The 15,057-nt window shown below is 46.2% G+C and overlaps 1 protein-coding gene across 1 annotated transcript in view; it reads left to right on the forward strand.

Annotated features, from left to right (window-relative positions):
• The window catches only part of trpc5a (transient receptor potential cation channel, subfamily C, member 5a), a 95,322-nt gene that overhangs the window by 52,008 nt on the left and 28,257 nt on the right, over positions 1 to 15,057 (forward strand). Inside the window, exons 9-10 of the mRNA XM_076724372.1 lie at positions 11,600 to 11,737; positions 14,425 to 14,623. Coding sequence (XP_076580487.1) covers positions 11,600 to 11,737; positions 14,425 to 14,623 — 337 coding nt within the window. The remainder of the gene's footprint in view (positions 1 to 11,599; positions 11,738 to 14,424; positions 14,624 to 15,057) is intronic.

Genomic DNA, 15,057 nt, shown 5'->3' on the forward strand with positions numbered 1-15,057 from the left:
ACACGATACTACCTTGATCCTGATCCGAAGGAATATCTTACTGCCATAGTTTACAGGCTTTCAGCTGCATAATTGTGTGTGTGTGTGTGTGTGTGTGTGTGTGTGTGTGTGTGTGTGTGTGTGTTGGAGCTGCAGTATATGATTTAAATATTAATGCTGACATTGAAATATTAATGTTACAATAACTTTATAGCAGTACTTAATGTTTGGTTCTAATATTTACATTTCAGCTCAGCGTGCACACCAATCATTTACATCACACACACACACACACACGCACCCACACACACACACACACACACACACACCGAGCTGCTGCTGTTTGAGGCTGAAGTTTGGATTTATAAACACTTTATTTCTGTCAGTCCAATAAAAATCCTTCTTCATCGCTGACAGTTGAGTTACTGTAGAAACTTTTCTATTTATCTATCGAACGGAAAACAAATCAAATCAAAATTAGAAGAAAAGAGTTTAAACTGACACAAACTGCTGCTCGTTAGTAAACCTCGTGTGTTTCATAGGACATCTGACACTTGACTTTCTCATAATGCATCCTTTCAATCACACTTCATTACACTTAGATGAAACGTGGGGGAGATGAACTGGAGACCAGAGAGTGAGGGAGGAGATGGAGAGGGAGGGAGGGAGCAGGTTATGGCTGAATGATAAACCATAAATCAATTTTTCCTCACTGTCGCGTGGGGGGAGGGAGGGGGGAGGGAGGGAGAGCGTGGAGTCAAACAGCCCAAATGCTTCACTTTCCTCTCGTGCTGCTGCAGAGAAACCAGGAAAGTTTTCAGATATGATTGAGGTGAAACGTACAAAACAAAGTAAAGGCTGATGAAACTTCCAGAATCCTTCAATAAATGTCAGCATTCACTGAAATGATCAGGATTCACCTGAACAGTCGAACAGAGACGGAAACAGAAGAAGATTGAGTTTCACTACGCTCGATCAAACAAAGTGATTCAGTTTGACTGAACGTGGAAAAAACACTCTGGACTTTAATATCAGTGATTTCTCGTCTTTTGGACGTTTATTACACTAATAACACTTCGCTGTCGGCCTCCAGGATTATTTTCTTTGATGTGCAGTTTGTAAATCAATTAGCAGAGACGTGAAATCCATCACACTGAACAACGAGTCCACTCTGTCAGTTACACTGCAGTAACATCGATACTGACGAGGTAACGCAGCGACGGACTCCCTGATCCCTCAACACAACACCAGCTTCTTATTTCTACGTCTTCATGTGTAATAATAATAATTAAACACTCGTGAAGGCGGCTGATGCTTCGGCTAAGCAGAGCGTGGACGTCGACTGGTTTACTCGTTCAGACGGTTCCCAGGTGTCTCTTAAGTCTTCTCTAAGTCCTGTCGACGCGATCGTTGGCTCGATGCAGTTCGTCCCGTCAGCTGTGGACGATGAAAGTCTCTTCTAATAATTTTATTTTCATGCAGATTTTTCACACCGTGCAAGAACAAAAATTCAGATTAGTTCGACACCTTTAACGGATGAGCAGAGATTAGACGACCGAAACAAGATTTCAACAAGATTTTTGTATGAAACAGAAATAATTTGAGCTCAGCAGCTGCCTGGACGGTCAGAAAGTCATAGAACAACACTGAAAATCTGCTGAAAATCTCTGCTTTTAGAAATATTGTGCATGAATTACAGTTAGCTGGTACAGTCCTTTAAACATCATACACGCTGTTTGTTTCCCGTGTTTCAGTCTCCACAATGTTTCCTAGATTAGAAGGATTTTATTTGTCTCTGTCTTTGAGGAAAAACATAAATTCTGACTCCAAAATACACGAAAGAAGCAGCAGCTTCCCCAGAACTGATCCACGCTGGAAAGACGCTTCCTGATGTGTTTATTTCTGACGCAGAGGAAGTGCCTCTGCTCGCTCCAGCCAAGCCGATGGAAACTCAACTGCAACACATCTGAGAGCTTTTAAACGTTTACAAGGTTTCATGTGATGGGACGCAACAGGAAACAGGTGATGGAACCCGGAGGAGAGAGCGGGAGGTGAGGATGAAAGGCGGCGCAGCCAGAGACAGACTGCTGGTTATGGAGCTGACATGGCAGGTGGAGAAGGAGAAGAAACGCAACCAGAGCGAGGTGGAGAGGTGGAACAGAGGGAAGCAACTCAGAAATAGAGTCAGAGAAAGAACGAGTGAGTCACGCTCAGCGGGCGGTGGAATACATTCTCCCTCTGTCTCGTCTTTTAGGCAAGTAACCTGCATGGAGGAAGGTGGAGGAAGAGAACGAGAGGAGACAAGTGAAGGAGGAAGAGGAGAAGAAGCACAAAGAGGAAGGTCGGAGGGGATGAGGTGTGTGTGTGTGCGACATTTTGATAAACGGCACCGATCAGAGAGGGCGAGGAAGAGGAAGGCGGCATTAAAGAGGAAGAGCGCGGGGAGTTATTTTGAGGGGCGGCAGGCGAGCGATGGAGGGAAAAACAAGGCAAAGACGAAGCAAACGACAGATAATGATGATGCATTCACATGTCCGAGGTGTGAACGTGAGGCCTGAGACCCCCTGAGACCCCCTGAGACCCTCTGAGACCCCCTGAGACCCCCTGAGACCCTCTGAGACCCTCTGAGACCCCCTGAGACCCTCTGAGACCCTCTGAGACCCCCTGAGGCCCCCTGAGACCCTCTGAGACCCCCTGAGACCCTCCTCATTCCACACCCTGCTCCAGTATTTTTGCAAAGCACTCTTTTTGCTGTTGTTGGTCTTTTTTTGATCAGTTTTCTGAGTCTTAACGCAGAAATCCTTTCTCCTCCACTGCTCTGGAGTGAAGATGGAAATCTGAAAATACAGAAATGAAACTTCAAAGTCTTTTCTTTAGTCGACTGACTCGCCTGTAGTCGCTTTCTTTCCCGTCTGTTCATCATCCAGCCTCTGAAAGCTAAAGACAGAACGTCACACCGACATTTATCCTTCATCTTTTTCTCCTCCGGTTCCTCCCTGTTCAGCTTCTCCTCCTTTTTGCGTCTCCTCCTTTGGAGCGGCTCTCCTCCCGTCGCTGACCTGCAGATCAAAGGCGACGTTCAGCCTTCGCTCGTTTTCACCATTTAACCTCCGTTTAACCCGCCATAAAACCCCTGAAACATTCATGTGTGTGCGTGAGAGGAAGAGCACTGTTTGTGTGTGTGTGTGTGTGTTTGTGTGTGTGTTTGTGTGTGTTTGAATCATTTAAATGTCTTTTTTTGTCTGCGGGCCCTTTGATACCTGCAGTCCTGCTAAATTATGCATTAACAGTAGTCTCAATAATAAATGGCTTGTGTGTGTGTTTGTTCGCTGACGTGTGTCTACTCAAGTGTGTGGCCGTATTTGTTTGCATCAGTGTGTGTGTGTGTGTGTGTGTGTGTGTGTGTGTGTGTGTGGTTCAGTAATCCACAGCAGCTGAATAATATATTTACCTTCATTCATGTTTTATTTACCACATCCAAATGAATTATTGCTTTAATTAATCTATCAAATCATGTTCTCAATTAGAGTGGTTCACACACACACACACACACACACACACACACACACACACCATCTGCAGTGTTTGGAAACTCTTTTTCAATCACTGATCTGCATAAAGTTTTTGTGGTGATCAGATACTCCGTCACTTTCATTTCAGCTGCACAAACACTACGATTTTACAAATGTTGTTTAACTGCAGCTCCTGATTTCAAGTAAATCATCTGCGACGCTAATGCTAATGCTAACGCTAATGCTAACGCTAATGTCCGATCGTCAGGCTACGATGCTGGTCGAGGTGGATCCGGTTTAGACTTTGGATGTCGTCTGCGGGTCAGAGGGTCAATCTGAGGCTTCATGAGATGATGAAAACAAAGTTGTGCTTCAGTTTTATCTTCGTTTTTTATGCTTTTTCCCCTCAAATCTTTGCCTTTTTGTGTTGAATACTGGATAGTTTGACCTCTTTGGGCTTTATATTCAACAGTCTGAAGTAACAGTGCACACAGAAATGTGCCAAATGTCTCTTTGTGGAAGCTGAAGAGGTGTTAAAAGGTTATTAACCACCGATTTCATCTTTTTTAATGTGTTTTAATGTAAAATCTTTATGTGTTAAGCAGCCAGTGAAGCGGAAATACTCAAGCAAATTACCTCAGTTTAATTAAGTGAAGTTCTTGAGTAAATGTGCACCACTGTGGCACACAATGATATTTTAGACAGGTTTTTGTGGATTCGTTGTCTATCCTGTTTTTACATATGGTCTGGAAACGCGTTTTCATCGTCCAAACATCATGACAGGGTGCTTCGCTGAGTTGAACGATACTGAACCGAGAGGCTGCAGAGCGACGGGGACGGAGGAGAGAGGGGAGTGGGTGGACAGGAGGAGAGACAAAGAGACAAAAGAGACAAAAAGCAAAGAGTGTGACAGAGTGTCTGAGAGCAGCCGATTAACAGGCAGATCAAACATGAGTCAGTGCGAGTGTACTGACGCTCCACAGAGAACGCACACACACACACACACGCACACGCACACACACACACACACGCACACACGCACACACACACACACACACACACACACACACACACAGAGGACTTTTCCATATTTGCATATAAATCAGAAGCAGTGCACAGCCAGATTGAATTAGTGTTAGCATAGCTTTGGGTTAGCATGCGGCTTTGTTTAGCGGCGAGGGTAGATTGCATCAGACCGCGGAGAAATTGGATTAACCGGCGCAACGTAGCGTAGCCACGGTGAGCATATTTCTTAGCGGAGTGATGGAGGCAGACTGCCCAGAAACTGAATTAGCTGGAAAGTAGCTTTGGGTAGCAGATGAAGTGGAGTGACCCGAGCATGTGACGCTGAACTGGTTCGCTGAGCTTCCTTTGCATCAGCTGAAGTTTTTATCCCAGCATGCACCAGGCAGGAACTGAACCTGACAGGTGCAGACGCATTCATACACTTCAGGCCCGTTGGATTATTATGTGTACGGCAGTGATGTTTGCCGTCTACGCTCTGAACTCATCGCTCCCCTTAAGGAAGCACCGAGCTCAGCGCAGCAGGGACGATATCGAGCCCCCTCCAGGGAGAGCTCAGAGCCTGCAGGTGGAGGCTGGTGGTGTCGCAGCAGGCATGAAGCTAAAGAGCGAGCAGAGCGCTGACAGCTTTAGCCTTGATTAAAGGGTGCAGTGGATGGACGCTGCGCTGAGCGGAGCTTGTCTTCGGACTGCAGACGATTATGTGGACGACACACACACACACACACACACACACACAGATCGCCGATGTCTTAAGGCGGATTCACAGTCGACACAAAGGGTCAGCAGGAGTCACCTACTGCCTCGGCGCTCACTTACAGTTTTGCACCAGGTTTCTGCTGCTGATTGTTTGTTGCTGAAAAGGTGAAGCCAAGCGTTTCACGTCCGCTCTGAGCAGTCTCCACTGGCATCGAGAAATTACAGGAAAAACAAGCAGAACGCTGACCAATCACGGCATCTCTGCAGCGGCTGCAGCCCTGATGCATAGTTATGGTTTGAGGAGGCGGCAGTTACCATAGCTATGGCATAAATGAAGCTTCATCTGTTTGCTTGTTTTTCCCAGTTTCATAGTTTAGGGACTGAGGAGCATCATCAGGCTGCTCAGCGCATCAATAAACTAAGACCACGATGCCTGTTGAGCCCTCCAGCCGAGGAATCATGACCTCGGTCAGGATCCTGTTTGCATACACAAAACACATCAGGCTGCTGCTGCTGCTCACACACACACTTTTGTCTATACTTGTGAGGACAATGCGTCCCCAAGCCCCTAAATGTCCAACTCTAACCCCAATGAGTGCATGGTCATTTTAAACAAACTGTTAGCTTTAGCTCCTTTAGCTCATTGTTCTATTCCCACACCCCTGAAGCCTAACCAGCTTGTTTTTAAGGTTTTCTAAGTAACTCTTAGAGGAGTTTTATTAATATTTAAACCTTTGCACCAAGAGCTGCACCCTCAGGATGTGCACCGCCCCCCTTTTTAACCCAAACCGGACTCTACCGTGAACCTTAAAGTCAAGTCTGAACCTGGTCTGAACCAAATGACGACGGCATTCATGAGGATTTAACATAATTCCCACTGGTCACATGCGTTAAACTGCAGAATAAAAGACAGGTTTGATTCTGCACCCACAGCCGTCGTGTCTCCGGGCTTCATCCAGCAGGTTAGCATGACTCAGCAGAACTCCCCTCCATGAGGAGTTTAATAAAAGGAGGTTGGGGGCCTTTTTGGAGAGTCGGATGTTCCACTCGGCTAATTTCCTTGTCTGTTCCAGCTCCCCGGAGCTTCCCCTGGACGGCTGAGTGCGTTTATTAGAGCTTTAAAAACGCTTCCTCGTCGCCGCGGCTCGAACAGCGGAGTGTGAACAAAGACGAGAGAAACGTCTCCAGAAGGTTTTCAGCTTTTTACCAGCGATGCTTATTAAATGCGAGTGAGCCTCAGTCAGCTGGCAGCGATGCTTCCCTCCCCTCAGCTATAATCCACAGCGAATACTTTACTCTCTGATTCATTCCTGTATGTTTGCTGATTGATTTTTAAATGTCACTTGAAGCTCAGTGGGCTGCCAGCAGTGCAGATTTCATGGTATATCTCGTTCTGGTTGCTGTTATTGTGGGTGCGTGTGTCACTGCGTGGGTGTGAGTTGAGTTTTTTATGCTTTCTGGGCTGTTTTCATGAAAGAACAGCACAAGTCAAGTCTTGACAAACAGTCTTATGCATTAAAATGTTTGACGCTTGTTGACTTGAAAAGAGCTCCAGCATCAGACGACACTTAATTAATTCACTCTTTTGAGGAAAAAATCTGAGCTGGCCCTCCTTCTGACCTGAAACTGAAAACTGAACCGAAACGCTTCTTCACATCAGATCACGTTCTGAATAATAAGAAAATAAAACTAAAACAGTTTACAAAACAATGAATTTTGCTTTTAGATTATGCATTTAAAGAGTGACGTGAGGAGATTGATATGTACAGAGCTGGAATCATGTGATGGTTAGCCTAGCTTAGCATAAAGACTGGAAGTAGGGACAAACAGTACAAACAAGGTACAAACAGATGTCTCCCTTGGTGTAAGGTTGTGTTACTTTACAAGAAACATCCTTGTTCTCGCTCCATTAAGGCGTGTAGAGACATGTCTTCCTCTCACCCCGAGCAGCTAGCACTGCTAGCAGTAAAGCTTGTTTGTGTGTGTCTGTGTGTGTGTGTGTGTGTGTGTGTATGTGTGTGTGTTTGTGTGTGTGTGTTATGTAAAGCTGCTGTTGGATTAGCATGAAAGAGTGTGGTTTGTGCGCTGCGGGCACTCTGAGATTAAGTTTAAGTCTTTATCCTCTGCAGTTTTCACATCACTGACCTGGTCTGCTGAGGGAGACAGAGACAGACCGTGGTAATCAATTTAAGGCGGACTGGAAATTAATCTTGGTGGTTCAGCGGCTCTTTTCCAGTGTTTCAGGGGGGAAACGAGGTGCGTGAAGAGAGAGAAAAAGACTGAACGAGGATGGAGGGAGACGCTCAAATGCACGTTTTACAAATAAACACAGGAAGGAAAGATACTGCGAGTAATTACAACATAATAACTGTACACGTAAAGTTACTTGATAAAAAATATCATGGGTTTCTGTTGGAGTGCTTCCAGTATCATCTCTCAAAACCCGGAGACAGGCTTATCCTGGTTTCTGGATCCAGGATGTGGAGTTTCCATGTGGACCACAGAACCAAAATACTCCAAAACTGAGATCTTGTTCGGGAATGTAAACGTTAGCATTTTGATTCAGATACGGATCAACATGTAATTTGACCATAACGACACATTCAGATGATTGTGCCACCTTTCCCTTTAGCTCCTCTGGCTAATTAACCAAACAAATATCTAACATGAAAACTAAAACAGCTCATTTCCATTCATCTGGTGTGACTACAGGGCGAACAATGGGACAAACTTCCAATAAAACGGGTTAATGAGTCTACAGCCATGCTAGCAGCTCTGTCAGGCTGTAGCACAACTGTTAGCTAAATGCTAAAGCTGAACTGGTTGCAAGACACAAGAGACAGCACACAGGCCTCAAAACTCATACAGACAATCAGTCTCTGATAAAGGAGCAAAACTTTGGAAGTAAACTCACCTGTATTTTTATTGTTTTTACACCTGTATTGCACTTTTCTTTTCTTTTTTTTTAGCTTCTTTTGTCTGTGAACAGGTGCTGTGAATTAGCATGTTGCTACAAATGCTAAAAACAGTGCATCAGTGACACGAAAACATGTTAATGACATCATTCTTCAGCCCTCTCTGGAGGCCTTTTCTACGTTTGTCTGCTCCTTTACTGAAGTTTTCTCCTCCTGCTGGTCGCCCGTCCCTCTAATGCAGAGCTCAGGTTCAGACAGGAGAATGACTGATGGCTGACCTCCTTCGTCGCCCACCACACATTCATTATTATTATCCAGATTCTCCCGCTGAGGCTGGCAGCGCTCACTCGTGTCTTATGTAATTCCAGCTGATTCATGGGTTGTCAGTTTCAAAGGTCACTTCAATAATCGATGTATGTTACACCGAGGACGTCTCACGCTCTTAAACACAGTGTTACGTCTCAGATTGGGTTCTGGTTTCTCCTTCCACACCCGCTTGGTCCCCTGACCAATCAGAGAGCCGCATCGGGCTGCGTCAACACAAAGCGTTTTTGTCCGTACAGTCGACTGCGATGACGATGTTCGTCTGCTGAAACAGAAAAGGAGGAAGGAGCAGACTGCTGTAGTTTAGAGGAGCCCGGAGATCAACTCCCTCATTAGCATACTGCTGCCATAGCAACAGGAAACCAAACTGGAGCTGAGCGAGGGATGGAGAGATGGAGCAGAGGAAGGAGGGAAAAGATGGAGAGGAGGAGAGGGGACGTGTCTGACAGGAGGAGAGAAAGAGGAAAAACTAGGAAGGGAGAGAGGAGGGGACAGATGGAGGAGAGAAGGAAGAGGAGGAGGAGTGAAGGCAAGGCAGGAGGAAGAAAGTAAGGCCAGCAGGAGAGGAGGAAAGAGGAGTGGAAGAGGACGATGAAGGAGGAGGAGATGGCAAGACAAGAAGAAGAGGAGAGGAAGGAGTGGGAAGGAGAAAGGGCAAAAAGAGAGAAAAGAAGAGGAGGAGCACTGAGGAAGAGGAGGATTAGTAACAGAGATAGAAGAGAGGAGGAGGAGGAAAGACAACAAACAAGCAGAGGAGGGGTGGAAAATTAAAGACTGAAGAGGAGAAAGAGGAGGAGGGAGCAGCCACCTTGGTTTGACTTCTAATACTTTATCTTTCTCCTCTTTTCTGCTCCTATCATTTCATCTATATAATTAAATCCTCTTGTTACCCAATACCCTCTCACTCTCTGTCACACACACACACACACACACACACACACACACACACACACACACACACACAACACACACACAACACATCTACACACGCGTTTACACACAACACATAACCAGATAAGAGGTTGAACAACTTGCTCTGTAGCTGACATCATGGGTTTATCTGTGTGTGTGTGTGTGTGTGTGTGTGTGTGTGTGTGTGTGTGTGTGTGTGTGTGTGTGTGTGTGTGTGTGTGTGTGTCTGCTCTCTCAGCTTGTTGTGTGAGGAGACGTAAAATGATTGAGAGCAGAAACCCTCCCACGATTAAAAGACAGAACACAAGATCCCGTTAACTGCTCCTAACGAACAACACACACACACGCACACACACGCACACACACACACGCACACACACATAGTATTTATATGAACATGTGTGTCTTAATCGACCTTGTGTAGCTTTGGTTTCTGCTTATTTGAAGTGTATTTTCGTCACAGATCTTTGCGTTGCGGTTAGCTAACGTCGGTGACGCGTGTGAGGAGCTGATCGCTGCCATTCTGATCAACTAGTCAACGTTTCAGATAGAAGTGTATCTCCTCTCTGATGGACGGCGATGCCTCAATCTATAATGAGCGGATGGAGCCAGACAGGAAGTCAAACACGAACGGTGTAGAGAATCTGGCAGATTTTCAAAATAAAGCACCCGGTGCAGACTCCCGATCGTACGTCAACAATAACCACAATTAAAACAGACAAAAATGTAAAAATGTACGTTCAAATCCGGCGTTTGGTACCTTAGTGAGCGCTGTATGAGCCAGAGAGGAGGTAAAGGTGTGGAGGTGAGTCGACAGACGTGTAACGAGTCACACTTTCAGACAGGAAGCAGGAGTTCAAACACATCTGACTGTTCCTGTACAGACTCACTGAAGAGCGCTCCCTTTAAATTGTCTTACTTTAAAAACACCTCGAAGGCTTTAAGCCCACATTGAGTCACCTCAGTGCCTCTTCGTCACCTGCACAGGTGTCGCACTGACTCAGGTGTGTCGTCCGTGAACAGTCTTTGGTTATCCACCAGCTGGAGAGCGGCGATGTCTGCTCCGGGTCTGATGCTGAAGCTGCGAGCGGTCGCAGGTGTCTGAGGCTCAGCTGCAGATCGAATGCAGCAGGATCGATTATTTATGAAACACCTGAAGAAAGCTGCGGCCGAGCATCGCCTGTGATTGACAGCTTCAGCGGCCGACCTGAACGTTTTTGGCAGTTTGCCTCTCAAAGCTTTTAGCTAAACGTTTGGTCGGTAACAGTTTGTGTGTCCTTGTGTGAAGGTGGACGTGCAGAAGTGAGCTGGATGTTTATTTAGCCCATTTATTTAAAAGGTTTGTTTAATAGGAAAACACACTTTTTATACCCGCTCACACACACAGCTGATGTGATAAGTCTGTTTTAGAGCATGAGGCTGACAAAAACAGACAAAAAGGGAAAAACCAGGACAGACAGAGACAAAATTGGCAAGACGGCGAGAGATTCAAAGGCAGAGAGAGAGAAGAAAGGAGGGATCAGAGAGGACGAGAGTGGAGGAAAATGGACGGACACAATAGCGGGAAGAAAGCGAGGGACGAGGAAGACAAAAAGAATCAGGACTCAGCTGGTTCTTAGTGACTCAGAGGGCAGCTGAAGGGCTGACGGGGACAAACAGCCTCTGGTGCAACGCCAACAGTATGAGTGGATGAGCTGTAATGAGATGTAAATGGAAGCGACCTGAACAGCAGAGCAGCCACACTTCCTTTGGTTTGTCGTAGCGACGCACAGAGGAAGTTAAAAACCAGCAGATTCACCTGAGCGAGGCTCAGATTTCTGTGTGAATCAGCAGCGTGAGAAGGTTTGCACTCGTTCACACACGAAAAACATGAAGGAAAAGTGAACATTTTGCTCATAAAAGCATCAGCTGGTCGGTTTGGTTTTTCAGGAACTCAGTTTAACTGATCAGACCTGAAGGTTACGCACAGCGAGCTCCACCAGCAGCAGAAACCACCTTTCTTTGTGTGTTTTCAAGGTTACACAGTTTCTTATCAGCAGCTTCACACCCAAAAAAGGCCTCTGAATTAAATATGAGCCACTTCTAAAGCTGCTTTTGTCAACGCAGATGATGAATGTTGCGGTTTCAGGTTTTATTTGCTCCTTTTTTCCACCTTCGATGACAGCGTACGCCCTCATTAATTTTAAGGAAAGGACGCGTAAACTGTGTTTTCTAACAGTCTGTCTCTCCCTGCAGTTCGTGGCCCAGCCGAACTGCCAGCAGCTGCTGGCCACGCTGTGGTACGACGGCTTCCCGGGCTGGAGGAGGCGGCACTGGGCCGTCAAACTGGTCACCTGCTTCATCATCGGACTCCTGTTCCCCGTCTTCTCACTGGTACGGAGGGAGGAGGTGGGAGGAGGACGGTGTGTTCAGACCAAACATGCAGCCGGTTCTCGCCTTGCGTCACTCGTACAAGCCCGGCACGATCGTTCGTATTCACTGAAACAAATGATCAACCCGAGTGTTTGTTCACGCGAAACAAGCAGAAAATCTGTACGTTAGCCGCAAGCTAGCAACCTCCAACAGGCGCCGAGCCCGGCCAACGCCTCTGCAGAGCGACGCAAGCGGAGATGAATCCTGTTTTAAACCCGAGAGCTTGAAGAATAAACCACCTGTTTCCTGCATGTAAACGGCTTCGGATCAGAGCCGAATCCAGATGTTTGTTCCTCCAGAGCTCCGCCGTTTGGAGTCAGGTTGAATATTTTCAAGTCACACAAAAACACGAGTGACACAGATTTTGCTTATTCGTGTGGTGTCGCTCGTGTCACCTGCCGCTCGTTTCAGTTGACTTTGTCTGAGCATAGACTGATCGTCCAGTTTGGTCTGAACTCACCAGAAAGAAGGAAAGGAGGGAGGGATGGAAGAGGGACTAATTAAAGTTTATTAATATCATTATTATTATTACATCGAGGTAAAAAAAAAGGGAATAAAGAGCAGAAATACTGGACAGAAAAGATCAAAGAGAAAGAGTGAATGAGGAAAAAGAAGGATGGAAGGGAAAGAAATGGAGACGGGAAATGAGAGAAAGAGAGGAAAAGACAGACGTGAAGGAGGGATGGAAGGAAAGACGAAGAAACCAAACTGTTTCTTCTCCACATAAATTGGTTGCCAGGCAGCAGTCGAGCCAAACTCCTTGCTTATTGGCTGGAGGAGCCGTTGCCAGGAAACATCAGCTTGACAACAACATCCGACCCAAAACCGAACGGTGAACGATTGTTGTTGTTTGGAGGAAACAACAGTGAGTGTGAGGGTTTGACTGGTGGAGCTGGAGGAGGAGGAGCAGCTCATCTTCATCACTGCTCTGTCCAACCAACAAGCAAACCTCAGTTTTATTAAAGATAAAAGGATCAAATCCAGTTATTAAAAGGAAAAGCTGCAAATCCTGAGCTGGAGTAGAAGTACACAGCGGCATAAGAAGTACAAATACCTCAAATGTGTACTGAAGTCCAGTAATTGAGTAAACGTACTGTGGTGCAGTCCACGCCGACAGGCTGCTCGAGTGTGACGAGAACAAATGCTTTCATTGGTTAAAAGGGAAATTTGGGACTGAAAGTTTTTTTAATTAGTTTTTATTTAATTAGAATATTTTAAATGATAACTGTTATTATTTCATTTGTACATTATTGTATCTCTTTCTTTTACTTGTCTTCGATGGCTGTGTAAACATGCTCATTTCTATCGGAGAAAGCAGGTTCTTGACCTCCATCTACAGCCGGGTTCATTTATCCCATTAAATTAACAACATCTAAACGTTCACTCATCACTGCATGTTCACAACACGTCTTCATCTGCTGGATCCACTTCACAGTGAGCACTACTGTCAAATTTAACATGCAGATTTTCTTACAAATGATCATTTCTGCATGATAATATTTGTATTTTTCAGATTCTTATCGAGGTTGACACCGTTCAGAAGAAGTTCATTTTTACTGTTCAATTGTGTCTGTGAGCCTCATTTAAAGTGCAGTTTGCATCTCACTTCACTTGGTTGCATTCGTGGTGCATTCAAGGACTCAAAATACCGACAGTATGATATAAAATACAGTATAAAGAGAAAATTAGTCAGCTCTTAATTCAGTTAGTTAATTCACTTAAAGTCTTCACATTACAGTAATCACAGCACTGCCTTAATGTGATTAACTCATTAATGTTTTAATAATGCACCTCCCTCCCTCTCTCTCTCTCTCTCTCTCTCTCTCCCTCCCCCTCTCCCTCCCTCACTCTCTCTGTCTCTCTCCCCCTCTCTCTCTCTCCCCCCCTCTCTCTCTCCCTCTCTCTCTCTCCATCTCTCTCTCTCTCTCTCTTCCTCCCTCTCTCTCTCTCTCTCCCTCTCCCTCTCTCTCCCTCTCTCTCTCTCTCTCTCCCTCTCTCTCTCTCCATCTCTCTCTCTCTCTCTCTTCCTCCCTCTCTCTCTCTCTCTCTCTCTCTCTCTCCCTCTCTCTCTCTCCCTCTCTCCCTCTCTCCCTCCCTCTCTCTCTCTCTCTCTCTCTCCCTCTCTCTCTCTCCCTCTCTCCCTCTCTCCCTCCCTCTCTCTCTCTCTCTCTCTCTCCCTCTCTCTCTCTGCTGTGACTCAGAGTAAACTCGGGTTGCCAGCAGCGAGTAGACGAGCAGAGCCAGTAAACAAGCGTCATAACAGAACTAACTCTGGCGCTAACGCTGACGGCTCCCGTAGACGAAGCTCTCCAGCAGTGTGAGGTGACGCGTGGCCGAACGCCGCCGCCGCCGCCGGCCCTCCTTCCTCCTGCTGTGTGCTTCGAGCAGAAGTTCAGGAAGCTGAAGAGACATTAGAGCGAAAGATGATGTAACAGTAATCGCTTTAAGTCTGTCGCTTCCTTTCTCACCTCAACCCGAAATAACAAAAACTCTTCTTCATCATCGGTTACGTAACATCACAGTGTTCGGGACTCGTGTTTGCTTCTCGCTCTTAAAGAGACGCCGCTGTAGATCGTTTAACCACGAACCAGTTCACCTCCCTCCTGATTTCATGTCCTTCCTCTCTTCTCCTCCCTCCTCTTCCTCAGATCTACCTGTTGGCTCCAAAGAGCGCTCTGGGAAACTTCATCAAGAAGCCCTTCATCAAGTTCATCTGTCACACGGCGTCCTACCTGACCTTCCTCTTCCTCCTGCTGCTGGCCTCGCAGCACATCGCCCGCACCAACCTGCACATGCAGGGACCCCCGCCCACCATCGTGGAGTGGATGATCCTGCCGTGGGTGCTGGGTACGTACCGAGCTGAGCCTCCCACGCTTCAGGCTGAACTCTGATGAATGTCTGAACTAAAAGGATGGAGGAGGTGAAGGTGGAGACGTTCGAGTTTCCTGCTGACGGAAAAAGTTGGATTTCTTCACGAAGACACGAACGAACGTGTGGCATCATGTCACAGTTTGATCTGTTTCCTCTTCCTTTCTCATCCAGCGTTTTCTTTGGTTAATAAATGAGTCACAGCTCAGATTTAGATGCACTTCAGACCTGATTGAGTCACGTTCCTCAAAAAACAACCAGTTTTAAAAGTAATTAAAAAAAAACAACTTTTCACTGTGATTGCTGCTCATCAAGAGGACTGAATGTGTCTGAACCAGTGTGTGTGTGTGTGTGTGTGTGTGTGTGTGTGTGTGAGTGTGTGTGTGTGTGTGTGTGTGCGCCGGGGTGTGGGT

Source organism: Chaetodon auriga, chromosome 24 (assembly GCF_051107435.1).
Source record: "Chaetodon auriga isolate fChaAug3 chromosome 24, fChaAug3.hap1, whole genome shotgun sequence".
Taxonomy (NCBI): Eukaryota; Metazoa; Chordata; class Actinopteri; order Chaetodontiformes; family Chaetodontidae; genus Chaetodon; species Chaetodon auriga.